The 17,116-nt window shown below is 35.9% G+C and overlaps 2 protein-coding genes across 2 annotated transcripts; both read left to right on the forward strand.

The window, feature by feature from the left end:
- The first annotated feature begins 4,425 nt into the window (after window positions 1-4,425).
- Window positions 4,426-6,441, forward strand: LOC131657586 (uncharacterized). Its single transcript, XM_058926969.1, has 2 exons — window positions 4,426-5,277; window positions 5,713-6,441. Exons 1-2 carry the CDS (start codon window positions 4,426-4,428, stop codon window positions 6,439-6,441), a joined length of 1,581 nt encoding a protein of 526 aa, XP_058782952.1.
- A 6,390-nt stretch (window positions 6,442-12,831) lies between these two features.
- LOC131654946 (proline-rich receptor-like protein kinase PERK4) lies at window positions 12,832-16,201 on the forward strand. The gene is made up of 9 exons (XM_058924869.1): window positions 12,832-12,973; window positions 13,065-13,807; window positions 13,976-14,536; window positions 14,629-14,715; window positions 14,838-14,908; window positions 15,014-15,090; window positions 15,179-15,326; window positions 15,405-15,566; window positions 15,646-16,201. The coding sequence occupies exons 2-9, from the start codon at window positions 13,156-13,158 to the stop codon at window positions 15,946-15,948; spliced, it is 2,061 nt and encodes a 686-aa protein (XP_058780852.1). The 5' UTR covers window positions 12,832-12,973; window positions 13,065-13,155; the 3' UTR covers window positions 15,949-16,201.
- Window positions 16,202-17,116: the final 915 nt, after the last annotated feature.

Genomic DNA, 17,116 nt, shown 5'->3' on the forward strand with positions numbered 1-17,116 from the left:
AGGAGCTTTGGGAGAGAAAATGTCTGATGAAAAGCTGGTGAGAAAAATCCTTAGATCCCTACCTAAGAGATTTGATATGAAAGTTACAGCTATAGAAGAGGCACAGGACATCAGCAAAATGAAGGTAGAAGAGTTAATTGGATCTCTTCAAACCTTTGAGATGGGGTTCAGTGAAAATTCTGAAAAGAAGAACAAAAGCATAGCTTTTGTGTCCAACTCTCAAGAAGAAGCAGAGGAAAGTAGAGAAGAGAATCTATCTGAATCTATAGCTATGCTTGGTAAACAATTCAACAAAATTATGAGAAGAATGGATCAGAAGCCAAGACCTAATGCCAAGAACATCTCATCTGACATCAGTAGATCTTATGACTCTGGCAGAAGAGCAAAACCAGAAGAAAAGTACAATCACAGCAAAGGGATTCAATGTCATGGATGTGAAGGGTATGGACATATTAGAGCTGAATGTCCTACTTATCTCAAGAAACAAAAGAAAGGATTGTCAGTCTCCTGGTCTGATGAAGATTCTGAGAGTGATTTTGAAGAAGAATCAGCCAAACATGTCACAGCCCTTACTGGGGTTTGCAATTCTGATGAAGATTCTAGTGAAGATGAGCTAACCTTTGAAGAACTGGCAACCTCCTACAGAAAGCTGTGTATCAGAAGTGCTGAAGTTTGTCAACAAGGTGAAAAGCAGAAGAAATACATAGTTCAGTTGGAGGCTGATAACAAAGGGCTTAGTAAAACTATATCTGAACTAAACAGTGAAATTATCATGCTACAATCCAAACTTGATCAGATGTCAAAATCTGTAAAAATGTTGAACAGTGGCTCGGATATGTTGGAGGAGATTTTGCAGATTGGAAAAAGTTCAGGAGATATGTCTGGTATAGGATTTGTTGCTGCAAAGAAACATTCCCAAGATAGTAGCAGAACTAAACCTGAAGCTGAGATGTTGAAACCAATGTCAAAACATGTGACTCAACATCACGAGAAAAGTGAAATGAAGAGAAAGTTTCAAAGATGGAGATGTCATTACTGTGGAAGATTTGGGCACATTAAGCCCTTTTGCTTCAGATTATATGGATACCCAGATCAAGCTCATTACTACAAACCTAAGCAGATCATGCCCATCCAGAAGCAACAATGGAAACCTAAAAATATGGCTTTAATAGCCCATACATCTCTTAGAGTTTCAGCCAAAGAAGATTGGTATTTTGACAGTGGATGTTCCAGACACATGACTGGAATCAAGAATCTGCTTGTTGATATCAAGAATCATTCTACTAGCTATGTAACCTTTGGTGATGGAGCTAAAGGAGAAATCAAAGGAGTTGGAAAACTAGACTGTTCAGGAGTGCCAAATTTAGAAGGTGTTTTGTTGGTCAAAGGCCTGACTGCTAACCTCATAAGCATCAGTCAACTCTGTGACCAAGGATACCAAGTCAACTTCACTAAAGCTGAGTGTGTGGTTACTGATGAAGAAAAGGAAGTAGTAATGAGGGGAGTCAGATCCAAAGATAACTGCTACTTGTGGGTGTCTCATGAATCCAGCTACTCAACTGTATGTTCTAAAGAAGAAGAAGCAAAGCTGTGGCACCAAAAACTTGGTCACCTTCATCTAAGAGGTATGAAAAGGATTATTTCTCTGGAAGCTGTGAGAGGAATTCCTAAGCTACAAATTGATGAAGGAAGAATATGTGGTGAATGTCAGATAGGAAAACAAACCAGGATGTCACATCCAAAGGTTACACATCTGACCACTTCCAGAGTTCTTGAACTGCTCCATATGGACTTGATGGGACCAATGCAAATAGAAAGTCTTGGAGGAAAGAAATATGCTTATGTAGTTGTGGATGACTACTCCAGATACACTTGGGTAAACTTCATCAGAGAAAAGTCAGATGTGTTTGATGTTTTCAAGGACCTATGTCAAAGAGTTCAAAGAGAAAAAGAAAATGGTGTTGTGATAATTAGAAGTGATCATGGAAAGGAATTTGAGAATCAAAAGTTTGCTGATTTCTGCTCCTCTGAAGGAATACATCATGAATTTTCATCCCCTATTACTCCACAGCAAAATGGGGTTGTTGAAAGAAAAAATAGAACTATTCAAGAATCAGCCAGAGCCATGATCCATGCTAAGAATCTTCCTATCTACTTCTGGGCTGAAGCCATGAATACTGCTTGTTATGTCCATAATAGAGTTACCTTAAGAAAAGGAACCTCTACCACCCTATATGAGATCTGGAAGGGAAGAAAACCCACTGTCAAATACTTCCATGTGTTTGGTAGTAAGTGTTACATTCTTGCTGATAGAGATCACAGAAGGAAGATGGATCCCAAGAGTGATGAAGGAATCTTTCTGGGCTACTCTACAAACAGTAGAGCCTATAGAGTGTTCAACTCAAGAACCAGAATAATAATGGAGTCCATAAATGTTGTGGTTGATGATGTCCACAATCAAGCAGATGTCACAGAAGATGTCGGAACATTCTGGGATATTACAGCTGAAGGATCTACAAGAGAAGATGATTGCAGTCCTACTATCACAGAATCTGAGACTGAACCTCCTAACAAGAGTCCATCTATAAGAGTTCAAAAAAATCATCCTAGTGAACTTATTATAGGAGATCTCAACAGTGGAATTACTACAAGGTCAAGGGAAGTAGTTTCAAACTCTTGTTTTGTGTCAAAAATTGAACCTAAAAATGTCAAGGAAGCATTAACAGATGAGTTCTGGATTAATGCCATGCAGGAAGAACTAGGCCAGTTTGAAAGGAATGAAGTATGGGAGCTGGTACCAAGACCTAAAGGTACTAATGTCATTGGAACAAAATGGGTTTACAAGAACAAGTCAGATGAACTGGGAACTGTTGTCAGAAACAAAGCAAGGCTAGTTGCTCAAGGATACACTCAAGTTGAAGGAATTGACTTTGATGAAACCTTTGCTCCAGTTGCTAGACTTGAGTCAATTAGATTACTGCTAGGAGTTGCTTGTATTCTAAAATTCAAACTATATCAGATGGATGTGAAGAGTGCTTTCTTGAATGGATACTTGAGTGAGGAAGTTTATGTGGAGCAACCTAAAGGTTTTGCTGATCCAAACCATCCTGACTATGTGTACAAACTAAGAAAAGCTCTTTATGGCCTAAAACAAGCCCCTAGAGCTTGGTATGAGAGACTAACTGAGTTTCTTACTGGTAATGGGTACAGGAAAGGAGGAATAGATAAAACACTTTTTGTTAAAGATGAAGGAGGAAAGATCCTGATTGCTCAAATCTATGTGGATGATATTGTGTTTGGTGGGATGTCAGACAAGATGACTAGACATTTTGTTGATCAGATGCAATCAGAATTTGAAATGAGCCTAGTTGGAGAATTAACTTATTTTCTTGGGCTGCAAGTTAAACAGATGGAAGACTCAATCTTTCTCTCTCAGAGTAAGTATGCTAAAAACATTGTTAAAAAGTTTGGAATGGAAAATGCTACTCACAAAAGAACACCAGCTCCTACTCACTTAAAGTTGTCCAAAGATGAAAAGGGAACCAGTGTTGATCAAAGTTTATATAGAAGCATGATAGGAAGCCTGCTGTATCTCACAGCCAGTAGACCTGATATTGCTTTTGCTGTTGGGGTGTGTGCTAGGTATCAAGCAGATCCAAAGATCAGTCATATCAATCAAGTCAAGAGGATCCTGAAATATATGAATGGTACTTGTGAGTATGGAATGCTCTACTCTCATGGGTGTGAACCTATTCTCACTGGATATTGAGATGCAGATTGGGCTGGAAGTGCTGATGACAGAAAAAGTACTTCAGGAGGATGTTTCTTCTTGGGGAATAATCTTATTTCATGGTTCAGCAAGAAACAAAATTGTGTGTCTTTGTCCACTGCAGAGGCAGAATACATTGCAGCAGGAAGTAGTTGCTCTCAGCTTGTTTGGATGAAACAAATGTTAACAGAATACAATGTCACACAAGATGTCATGACATTATATTGTGACAACTTAAGTGCCATTAACATTTCAAAGAATCCCATTCAGCATAGCAGAACCAAGCACATTGATATTAGACACCATTACATTAGAGATCTTGTTGAGGATAAAATAATTGCCTTGGAACATGTTGCTACAAATCTTCAACTGGCTGACATTTTCACAAAAGCTTTGGATGCAAATCAATTTGAAAATCTAAGAAGTAAACTAGGCATTTGTCTTTGTGAAGGATTATAGCAATTAATTGGGTGTGGGACCAGCATTATTTCTCTCTCCAAATATTTGATATCATTACACATTAAAGTGTATTTTCCCCCCTTTTACAATTTGCCCAAACGGTTTCCATTCCCCCAAAACCTATCCTCCACACTCACGCTATCTCTCTGTGTTTCTGCATTCACAAACCTTTACCCAGCTTTCCATTTTCTCTCACCATGTCTCAGAGTTCTCCCTCAAAGAAATCTTCTCCCTCCTCTGAAACAGCATCAGGATCTAGGGCACCCAATGTGGTGAGTGATCAAGATGTTGTGTTGGATGTTGTGCCATTGAACTCTGTTCCTTCTACCGATCCTGTTAGTAATCCACCAAGAAAGATGCATGCAAGAAAATCAACTGGTGGATCTGTTCCAGAAACTTTTTCTGTTCAAGGTAGAGAGGGCTCTGCTTATGTTCACAATGCGATCGCAGATATTGTCACAAGAATCTTGAATGAAGGGCACCAGGTTGATGGAATATCTGTTCCTCTAGCCCAAATTCCTGCCTCTGAGAACAGCAAAGATGATCAAGATGGTCAAGATGATGCTAGCAAAGATCAGGGTGATATTGAGACATCTGTTGACAACAATGATGAGAAGACCCCTGGTGCCAAAGATGTTGAGACATCTGAAGCTATCAATGTTGAAACATCTGGTACTAAAGATGATGAGATTCTTGAACCTGAGAAAGCTGAAGAGGTTCCTGTTGCTCCTTCTAAAGAAACCCTTAATGAAGGCCCTACTGTGCATGATGTGGTGAATCTGGATGATCTGGATGATTCTATTGACATTGCTGATGATGAGCTCATCTCTAGCATCTCTCATAGAGTCAAGACTCGTAAGGGCAAACAGGTTTGTGATCAAGATTTTTCTAAACCTCAAGCTACTCCTCAAGTTACTCCTCAAAAGAAGGTCACTATAAAGAAGATCAAGAAGGTCCCTGCTGAACCTTCAACCACTGGAAGCAAGACTGCAGTGAAGAAGAGGAAAGAAAGAAGTGTTTCTGCCCCTGAAGATGATGTCTTAAGTGATGTCCCTGACATCCCATCAAAGAAGAAGATTGCTGTCACAAAATCCTCCACAAAGGTTCGTGATGTTCCTTTGGACAACATTTACTTGCACTATGCTTCAAATGCTATCCAGTGGAAGTTTGTTTATCAAAGAAGGCTGGCTCTAGAAAGAGAATTAGCTAATGATGCTCTGGAATGTCAAGAGGTCATGAAGCTCATCAAGTCTGCAGGTTTGATTAAAACTGTTACTCATTTTTCAAAGTGTTATGAAATGCTTGTGAAGGAATTTATTGTGAATTTGTCTCAAGATTGTGGTGATGGAAGAACTGATGATTTTCATAAGGTGTATGTTAGAAGAAAGTGTATAGATTTTTCCCCTGCTGTTATCAACCTATATCTAGGTAGAGATGCTGAGGCTCAACCTGAGCTTGAAGTGACTGATAATGAGGTGTGCAAGGTAATCATTGGTGGTAAGGTTAAGAAGTGGCCCATAAAGAGCAAACTGTCTGCTAGTTCTCTTAATGTCAGGTATGCATTGCTGCACAAAATTGGTGCTGCTAACTGGGTGCCTACCAATCACACTTCTACCATTGCTGTTGGCCTAGGAAGATTCATATATGCTGTGGGAACCAAGACAAAATTTGACTATGGGACTTACATATTTGATCAAACTATGAGGCATGTTGGTACCTCTGTTACCAAGCTTCCCATTGCTTTCCCATCTCTGATATGTGGGATAATCCTCAAGCAACACCCTGGAATTCTGAAAAGTAAAGATTCTGTATGTAAGAGGGAGAGTGCTTTGTCTTTTCACTACAAGCTGCTTCAGAGGTCTGATGACATGACATCTGCTGGGACATCACAACCCAGCAAGTCTGTGAACAAATCCCTTCTTATTGCTGAGCTGAAAGAGACTTGTCAAGAGTTGGACAACAGGAAGCTGAAACTTGAAAAGCTCATCCAAAGTCTTGAGCAGTCTACAGATGATGACCTTGCTGGTGAGAGGGATGGTGACAATATGGATGAAGACAAAGGTGCTGAGGAAGAGGCTGAGGAAGAGACTGAGGATGCTGAAGCTGAGGGTGCTGAAAGTGGGAGTAGTGATGCTGCTGAAGAGACTAGTAGTTCAAGTGATGACAATCCTGGTGGCTCTAGTGATGAAGACAGTGATGGGTCTGATGATTAGCTCTGATTCTGATTGTGTTTTGGCTCCTTTTGTGGCTAAAAAAGGGGAGTAATGGTGGTTGTTTTGTTGTTTTGGTGGTCTTTTGGTTTTTCTTGTTGGCTGATGGACATGGTTGTTTTTTTGTTGTTTTCTTTATTATGGGTGTTCCCTGGTTCTCCCTGACAATGACAAGTGGTTTCTGTAACAGTTGATTAAGTAGATGTTTTCTGGTTTTCTGGTGATTAATCAAGATGCTGTTGTTTGCTTACAGAATTTATTTTTCTGTTGTTGGCTGCTGTGTATGCTCTGATATCTGTTTGGTTACATCTATTAGTGTTTTAGCCAAAAATTTGCCAAAGGGGGAGTTTGTAGATGTTGTTGATTGGCTGTAATTTTTGGTAAAACTCATGTGTTTCTATCTTGTCAAATCTGGTGTCATGACATGCTTTCTACTGTTGTGAAGTTTTTCTTATGCAGGCCTTTACCTGATGTCAAGGCCGATGTCATGACATTCGCAGCTGTTACGTTCTTTTCTATTACTATTTATGGTTATGTGATCTGATAAGATCCTATGCGCTTTATTTGGTAATGTTGGATTCTGATCTGATTCAAGGACGTCTTTGATGGTTATTATTTTTAGTTCCTTGATTTATGGAAATTAGTTTTATTATGGTTAAAACTAATTTGGATCCAAGGCCCAGTTGCTGTGTTTTATGAAGGCTATATATTCTACGAAGAAGCTGCTGATCACGTTAGGGTTTTTGTTTGAGAAGCTTTAAGAGTTCTTTGTTTTAAGTTTTCGTTCTAGCCTTCTTGTAAGCCAAACAATCATCATGATGATTGTCTTGGTCTAGGTGTTTTGTGTTGAGTTGTAAGAAGTACTCAAAGCTTTTAAGCAAGAGTACTATTGTACTTGATTAAAGCTTTTAAGCAAGATCAAGTTGTGTCTTTGAAGTGTGTCTTCTTTGCTATTCGTTGAGTGTTTTTCATCACTGCTGTGATTGAGGGGGAGTGAGTAGGATCTCTGATCTAAGTTGTTTAGATTGAAGTTGCATTGGGTAGATATTAAGTGGAAGGAGTAATCTTGATCTGTATTACCTTTAATTGATATTACTTATAGTGGACTTCCTCCCTGGCTTGGTAGCCCCCAGATATAGGTGTGATTGCACCGAACTGGGTTAACAACTTTCTTGTGTTGTTATTCTGTTTACTCCTTGTTTATTTGTTTAAAAGCATTCAGATAGTAATGTCGTGACATCCTGTTCGACATCGCGTGTCTGAGTCCAGAATTTCAATATTCAAATTTTAAAAGCGTTAATAATTTATATCATGAATATTTTCTTTTTGTAGGAACAATATCATGTGACCGAACAATCATCACTATACCAACCATTGTCATAAAGACAAGGATCAATCTCTACTTGAAGACTTCAAATTTAGAAGATTCATATTTTAAGAATTTAGATTTATTTTATGTTACCAAAACAATAATTTTGTTTGGAAGGATTTCTGGTTTAAATTGAATTTGATCCCTACTGTTATTATAACAGTGAGCTTTGGTTACTGTTATGCGTTGTGTTAACTTTGAGACCATTAAACTTTGTATTCAATAACTAAATACATTTTTTTTAGTTGAGCACTTGTGTTTGAAGTGTAATATGTTGAGACATGTGTGTTCATGCTTTATTTAGTGCTTAGATATTAGAGTAATGCACTTTCTAAGACTATAAAGCTATCATAGCAAAACTATCACATTTTCATGTGAAAAGAAAATATGTTGAAAAAATCATCTTAGAAGTCATGAAATTCTTGCTCAAGAAACCTTTAGTTTTCTTTTAGTCATTTTTAATTTAATTATAGTTATTCATCAAAAACTTTTTTTTTTTTGGATTTTGGTATTCCAAAGGAAGATGGTCACTCTTTATTTTGAAAGTATGTTCACATCGAGTCGTCGACCAAATGTAAATTGAACTTTTCAATATTATACTTCTATACTTGTTGCATAGTTTTTTGCTATATCAACATTTCCTTGCTGCATAAGCAAATTAATATTAAGGAGTCATCATTTATGTTGAGCTATTTTTAAAATTTTCCAAATTAATGTGTATTCAAAAGAAACAATCAGAATATGATGGCTTCAACATCTTTAATTACAAGTGATTCTAAATAGAAGAGACTTTTTATGAAGAGATTCTAAATAGAAGAAAATATTCATGAACTCTCACTAATTACATTGACTAACAAACATAAATTCATCCATAGATTACAAATAAAGGGCACATCCATATTGGACAGCAAACTAGTGAATGGTTTTTGTACATAATTGAAAAACAGACGATGATTTTCGCAACAGCCATATAATGACAGTACCACAATAGCCACAAATTAAAATAGCCGCATGACGATGTAACTCCAAGCAATCAAGCACCAGCAAGACACCGACCAGATGAACTGTTACCAGAAAATAGTGCCAGCACATGCAGTAGAGCACTAGAGTCCTACTCGCGAGAAATTGTTACGACTAGAGACACAAAACTCTAGTAGACTCCGGCTGAAACCGGACCAGCATTGCGCCAATAGCCGCTCGGGTACAAATGCGTTTGCAGATCGCGAAACACCACATCGACCCTGCTAAAAAAACAGCTGCAACGATGACGAATACACCACAGAACCAAACTGAGTCCTTGATGACAAAATAACTTGCGAAAACACAGAAGTGTAAGCTAGCTGCAACTGTTGAATAGAGGTCTTAGCTGCTATGATCACCCCAAGCAAGACATCCCCAGCTCCAGACTATACAAACTACCATACATGACCTACAAACATCCTTTATTATTATACTAATGCTTCTTACTATATTATCTCAGCTCTATTGCTCCATTTACCACCTTTTAACGAATCCTGTTGAAATATCAAAATATCTCATGAATTAGTTTCTCACTTTGAAACTAAATTCATATGCAATTGAGAGAATTGATTTATTCTAACATTTGAGTAGATGCAGACCCTCCGGTCTCTAAATAATCGCAATGAGCTTTCATAAAGAAATTCAGAACATCCATGAATTCAAATAAAACACAGTTAGGCTATGTTTTGTATTAGCATAGAATCATGCAGAACACTCCACCATTTACTAAAGAGTTTAATGAAAAGTCAAAAAATTCAACTAGCACAAGAAAATTAACTACCAAGAGATTTATATGAGATTTTGATTTTAACTACAAAAGATAGTGCATGTCATGCTCTCAAATGGCATGTTGAAAACACGATGTGGATGGGAAAGTATTGGTAACCATAGTCAAACTATCATCACATTAAACAGGAACCACATAGAAGTTTAGGTTAGACATGAACTACATAGGGGTTGGGGATTATTTATAAAACACAATTGTCTGTTCTAGGATTTGGTGAAACTGAGATGCACACTAAAACTTAGATAAATAAAATAGTTAAAACATCTCAAAGTTTCATTTACCATATCACATGTCTTTCCCCACCGATTGAATACCCTTATGAAATTAATTGAACGACAACCCTCTGTTGAAAACTGGGAACCAACAACGCTGTCGTTAGATCAGAAAGGAAAATTATCAGGATGGGTTGGTCGTCGTTGTTCTTTGCGGATCGAAAAGAAAAATCGTAGAGATGGATTGGATGTATTTGTGTTGATAATGAGATGTATTTTTTTTCTTTTTGTTGAATTGTTCAGAGAAAAAAAATAGGAAGCAAAAAAAACATACACGAGAGAGAATGGTCATATTATTTTCACGTGGATTTCATTCTTCGCTTTCGGAGGCAATTTATTTCGTAATTTTAAGCATTTTCCTTTTCAGAATAAAATAAAACTGAGTTTTCTGAAAATAAAGTAAAATAACATTTTTTTTGAAAATACAGTTATATCAGGTTTTTTTGAAAATACAGTAAATTCGATTTTTAAAAAATACATTAAAACTGAGTTTTATGAAAATCCAATAGAATGAGGTTTTTATTAAAATAAGGTTAACTCGAGTTTTTCCAAAAATACAGTAAAATCAAGTTTTTTAAAATATAGTAAAATCGGGTTTTTTGAAAATAATGAAAATTTGAGTTTTAAAAAATATAGTAAAACCAAGTTTTCCAAAAAATACAGTAAATTCAGGTTTTCCCAAAAAGTACAGTAAAATTGGGTTTCTCTAAAAATACAGTAAATTCGAGTTTTTCTAAAAATATAGTAAATCTTTTTTTTTTGAAAATACAGTAAAATTGAGTTTGGCCAAAAATATAGTAAAATCGAGTTTTTCCAAAAATATAGTAAATCGGGGTTTTAGAAAATACACTAAAATCATTTTTTAAATACAATGAAATCGATTTTTTTCAATACAGTAAAATTGGGTTTTTTGAAAATACAATAAGATTGAGTTTTATAAAAAAAATATAGTAAAATTGAGTTTTTTAAAATACTTTAAAATCGAGTTTTTCAAAAATTACAATAAAATCGAGTTTTGCAAACATACAGTAAAATCGAGTTTTTCAAACATACAGTAAAATCAGGTTATTTTGGAAAGACGGAAAAAATTCAAGTTTTCTGAAAATTTAGCAAAATTGAGTTTTTAATAATAATACAGTAAAATCGAGTTTTTCAAAAATACAATAAAATCATTTTTTTTAAAACCCAGTAAAATCTAGTTTTTTGAAAATATGATATAATCGAGTTTTTTTTAAAAATACAGTAAAATCGGGTTCTATCGACAAAAATTGAGTTTTTCGAAAATATAGTAAAATCGAGTTTTTCAAAAGTACAATAAACTCGATTTTTTCAGTATTTTTAAAAAAACTCAATTTTTTGTATTTCCGAAAAACTCGATTTTTAAAACAATTTTTTATTTTTTAAATGATGTAATAGATTTAACAAATATAATAACAGTAATCCATTGGATCATTAAAATATGATGGGTGGATTGGATCAATCCATGTATATAAATGGATGGATTTTGTCAAATCCATTAACTTACTTTTTAAGTGGTGGGTGGATTGCATGAATTTTGTCTTAATGGATTCAATTGTCACCCGTAGTTTTCGTTCAATTTTCTTCCATATTAGTTAAATAAAGAACTTGAAATATTGAAGAGATTTTAACCATGAAAGAACTCAGATGAATGATGAGTTGTAGAATACTTGAAAAACATTAATCAGTGTAAGTTGTTCTTTAAATATAACACAATTGTTCATAAAATTATTTTCCTAACCAATTTTGAGAAGTTATATGTTCAGTTAGGGTTTAGTGAAATAACCAATCCACAATAGATTTAATAAACTCAATCGTATTTCACTCGTCAATTTTATGTCAAACCGAGGTGAAAGGTGTTATATCCGTCAGTGGAATGTTAAAATTGAGGGAAAATGTGTCTTTTGCCAGTTGAGAATTCTAAAATGGATCTCCCTAAAGATCGAACCCATGTGAAGAACACTTTACCCCCTGGTTACTTCAAAACCGAGGAGTAATGTGACAAGTTTTCATGAGGCCCTCGGTTACCTTGCCTCTATAATCGAGGTTGAATCCCCATCTCGATCGAGATTAAATGTGTTTTATAGTAGTGTAAGTGTGTATAATCTTTCCATTGCATAAGAGAAACAAAAATTTTTTAAGTTTGAAGCTAAGAGAGTGGTGGTCGGTTGGAAAAGAGAAAACAAAAGATGCTTCACCGAATATGTGAAGATGGTGGCCCGTCGGATCTGTGTTCGACGGCGGTGATCGGCCAAATTTGCTCTTCCTTATTTCTCCTATTTTGATTTGTTTATTGTGTTGTCGTTCGTGAGGGTGAGAAGAAAGAAGAACAAGAAGGGTGGTTGAAATGGTTGAACAAACATAGGTTGTTAGTTTATTATGTAGTTGTTGTTTGTTGTGTTGTTGTTTTGCGAGTATGAACAAGTTTTGTTACTGGGAGAGTGAAAAGACTTATTTAATTTCATTCGTTCCAATGATATAGCGACCTGATTTTCACATCACAACATGTGTAAATCTGATTAGCCACGTAATTCTCACTTTGCAATGTTCTTTTTTTGCGACGTGATTTTCACGTGGCAAAAACACATCGCTGGAAATCATTTTTCTTATACTGTGCTTGGTAACGTGAATGTCATATCGCAACATCTCTTTTTAGCGACGAGTTTTTCACGTGGCTGTATCATACCGCGGAAAACCATTTTTCTTATAACTATAGGGTGGGAGCTTATTTTATTTTTAATTGCTTATATAGGCCAGGGTTAGCATTGTTCACATTGCCATAGTCCAGTTTAATTTCAACCTTCTAATCTATATACCTCACATGATGGTGCAACACATAACATATATTATAACGAATTAACGACCAGCATTATAATATTAGCAAGTTACAGAAAGAAACAATATATAGTTAGTTAAAAATAGAAATGATTGCATTGTAGGAGAGGTGGCATGAAAATGCAAAACGGTTTCTGGGTCGTGTGTTACTATTACTATGTACATTCACCATGCTCATCTCTTTTTCTTTTGAGATTCCTCCTCCTCTTCCTCCCTTTCTCTCTCACCCCTTAGGTAATAACATAACATAACATTTATCCAAATCAATTACTTTCAAACATCTAATGTAACATCATATTCATAATTTTTCTATTTTTTGTTACAGGTTTGATGATATATAAATGGTTGGGGTCAATATTTGAGGGAGCGGGTGTGGCTTCTCCGCCTCATTCATTTTTGTAAATATATTTTTATCAATGGCTGAAGCCAATTCCCCAACAACATCTCCACCGTCTGATTCATCGCCACCTCCGTCACAAGACGCGGCAAATAATCCATCTTCACCACCACCATCACCACCAGCCGCTGATAATTCATCTCCACCACCGTCATCCCCGCCACCATCTTCTCCACCACCATCATCACCTCCTCCGTCATCTCCACCTCCGTCATCTTCACCTCCATCTTCACCTCCTCCATCGTCTCCCTCTTCGCCTCCTCCATCATCTCCGTCTCCCTCTCCGCCTTCTGACTCTTCTCCATCTCCGCCTTCTGGCTCTTCTCCATCTCCACCTCCGCCTTCGGACTCTTCTCCATCTCCTCCATCACCGCCGCCACCTCCATCATCACAAGGCCGCTCACCATCGCCTCCAAACGGGCAAGATTTTTCTCCTCCTCCTCCGCCACCACATCATCGTTTGTCACCTCCAAAATCATCTCACTCGAATAACAACCACAATTCAAATAATGAGAATGGAAGCCAATTGAGCACAGGGGCTATAATAGGAATTGCAAGTGGAGTTGGTGTATTGCTCCTTGTCATTTCCATACTCCTTATTGTATGTTCAAGAAGAAAGAAGAGATCGCCACAACCTCACCTTCAATTCTACCCGAATCAACCACCACGCGGTATATACATATATTGTGAATGTGTTTTCTAGAACAACGAATGTGATTTTTAAGATGATTGATTTTGCCATCCAAAAAGAGCAATGCGTTGCAGTCCATTTGCTTGTTATTTCTATATAATCTTTATTATATATAATATAATTTGAAAATAAATCTGTGAAATTGCAGGTCCAGGTCCTAATCATTATGAGTACAACAATAACCGTGATCACATACTTAATATTCCTCCACCACCAGGTGGTGGTGGAGGTTGGGGTCCACCACCACCTCCTGGTGGTGGTGGTGGTGGAGGTTGGGCTTTACCACATGTAGCCAGTCTACCTCCCCAGCAATTCAGCAGTGACATGAGTACCTCGAGTTACTCCGGATCGCAAGGTCCTGTATTGCCACCACCACATCCAACGGTTGCACTCGGGTTCAACCAGAGCTCATTCACTTACGATGAGTTATCGGTTGCTACTGGTGCATTTGCACAGCGAAACCTGTTGGGTCAAGGCGGATTTGGATATGTACATAAAGGTGTTCTTCCTAATGGTAAAGAAATAGCAGTGAAAAGCCTCAAGTCAACCAGTGGACAAGGTGATAGAGAATTCCAAGCTGAAGTTGATACTGTCAGCCGCGTCCACCATCGCTATCTTGTTTCGCTTGTTGGATACTGCATTTCTGATTCTAAAAAGCTTCTTGTTTATGAATTTGTTCCTAACAAGACTCTTGAATATCACCTTCATGGTAACCTACTAGCTACCTCTTTCAAACTTGAACTTTTTACTAATATCACTTAGTGAGTTTGATTTAACAGTATGATACACAATTTTTTGCAGGAAAGGGTCGACCTGTGATGGATTGGGCCACAAGGCTTAAAATCGCGCTTGGATCGGCCAAAGGACTTGCTTATTTACACGAGGATTGTAAGTGATTATCTACTTATAATCTAATTCTCACAAATAACTATAACATGCACTTTTTTTTGTGATTTAGTTCATTATGGATGAAGTTATTATCATTAACTTGTTGAAACAATAACATGCAGGTCATCCTCGTATCATTCACCGAGACATAAAGGGTGCAAACATTTTACTCGAAAACAATTTTGAAGCAAAAGTATGTTTATCAATCATCGTATATGTTTAGTTATTTCGGAATTGTATATACATGTCTCCTCTATTTTTCTTTAGTAATTAATTGTTGGTGATTTTATCTATTTAGGTGGCAGATTTTGGATTGGCAAAGTTTAATCAAGACGCTAACACTCACATTTCTACTCGCGTCATGGGAACATTTGGGTAATTAACAAATACTAATCCCAACATTTTGCAAATTGCAATGAATTTATAATTATGCATCTGTCTAATGATTCATCTACTAATTCAGGTATATGGCTCCTGAGTATGCATCGAGCGGTAAACTAACTGATAAATCTGATGTCTTCTCGTACGGTATTGTGCTTTTGGAGCTCATAACTGGACGACGACCGGTTGGATCCATGGGTGATTATGAAGAAGACAGTTTGGTTGATTGGGTATATATTACATTTCATCCTTCAACATTCATTTAGTTATGAATGTTTCTAATAATAACTTTGTTTATGAAAATGCAGGCTAGACCACTTTGTACAAAAGCATTGGAAAGTGGAATACTTACTGGATTGGTCGATATCCGATTAGAGGACAATTATGACAAAAACGAGGCAATACGAATGATAGCTTGTGCTGCTGCTAGTGTTAGGCACTCGGCAAAAAGGCGTCCGAAAATGAGTCAGGTAAAAACGAATCACTACGCATAATGTTTTATGGAATTGAGGTATGTTGATAATAAATATATGAATGTTAATTGAATAGATTGTAAGAGTACTGGAGGGAGATTCTTCACTCGAAGCGCTTCATCAGGACGGAGTTAAAGCTGGACATAGTACTATGTACAGCAGCAGCACAAGTGGAGATTATGATGCAGGAGCATACAGTGCTGACATGAAAAAGTTCAAGAAAGTAGCATTTGAAAGCGGCGTAACAAGCAGCGAGTACGGTGGAACGAGTGAGTATGGTCTCAATCTTTCGCTCTCTAGCAGTGACCAACCTTCTTCTGAATATAGCAGGAAGACTGGAACTGCAACTGGAAATGTAAGCCGGATCAACACTCCATGAGAAGCAAACCTCATCTGATATGACATGATATGATCCAACTGTATTTTTGAACTAGCTAGATTGCTAAGAAAAGTAACAGATGAATATCTAACCACAAAATTTTAATTCAAGTAATGGTTGTTGATGTTACTTAATTCTTGACTAATTGGCAGAAAAGTGCATGTATTGTCTATTTTCCTTGTGGTGGATTTTGTATAGTTTTTGCAACTATGATTCTCTAATTCTATAGTGATGTATTTTGGCTTGGGAAATTTAAAATTCAACAAACAGTTCCATACTTTCTATCTTGGAAAGAAAACATAATTCCAAGACTTATTTTGATGCAATGTTAAAATAATTAAAAAAAAATCTATCAACTAAATCATTTATTTAACTAACTAAAAAGATAAAATTAAAAAAAACAATAATAATAACATATCTCTATAGAACAATATTTTTATTACTCGACATAAAAAGATGATAGTCTTAATATGGATTAAAATTGTTGTTGCATAAAGGTTACAATAACAGTATGATATTCATCACAAAATTTGCAATATATTGAACTAAAAATTAATACAATGGAACAATCTTTTAGGTAAAAACGTAAAAGAGTATACTTTCATTTATTCATTTTGATGTAGTCTAAAATCAATTAAAAAAAATCAAATAAAAAATACTAATGATGAGTCCGGTGCGATGAGGTCTATTAGATGGTGGTAGTCTTTCTGTCTCATATTACAACTGTTTCATATTATAAGAGAAATTCACTTTTTAGATTTATTAAATAATTAATATATTTGATTTATAGACCAAATACATTAATTATTCAATAAATAAATTTTTCTTATAACATGGGACGGAAAGAATAATTGAGAATATATATATATATATATATATATATATATATATATATATATATATATATATATATATATATATATATATATATATATATATATATATATATATATATATATATATATATATATATATATATATATATATATATAATGTAAGAAAATGTTAATTTTAATATTTGGATTCATAGTAAATAGTTTTGTAAATAGAAGAAGATAAACTTAATATACCCACTACCTATATACAATCATTTGATCATCGTGAATAAAAGTTTCAAATGGCAAACTCAACGTAGTCAATATTTGAAAAGTAAATAAGACACAATATA

The sequence above is a fragment of the Vicia villosa genome, linkage group LG3 (genome assembly GCF_029867415.1).
Source record: "Vicia villosa cultivar HV-30 ecotype Madison, WI linkage group LG3, Vvil1.0, whole genome shotgun sequence".
Lineage (NCBI taxonomy): Eukaryota > Viridiplantae > Streptophyta > Magnoliopsida > Fabales > Fabaceae > Vicia > Vicia villosa.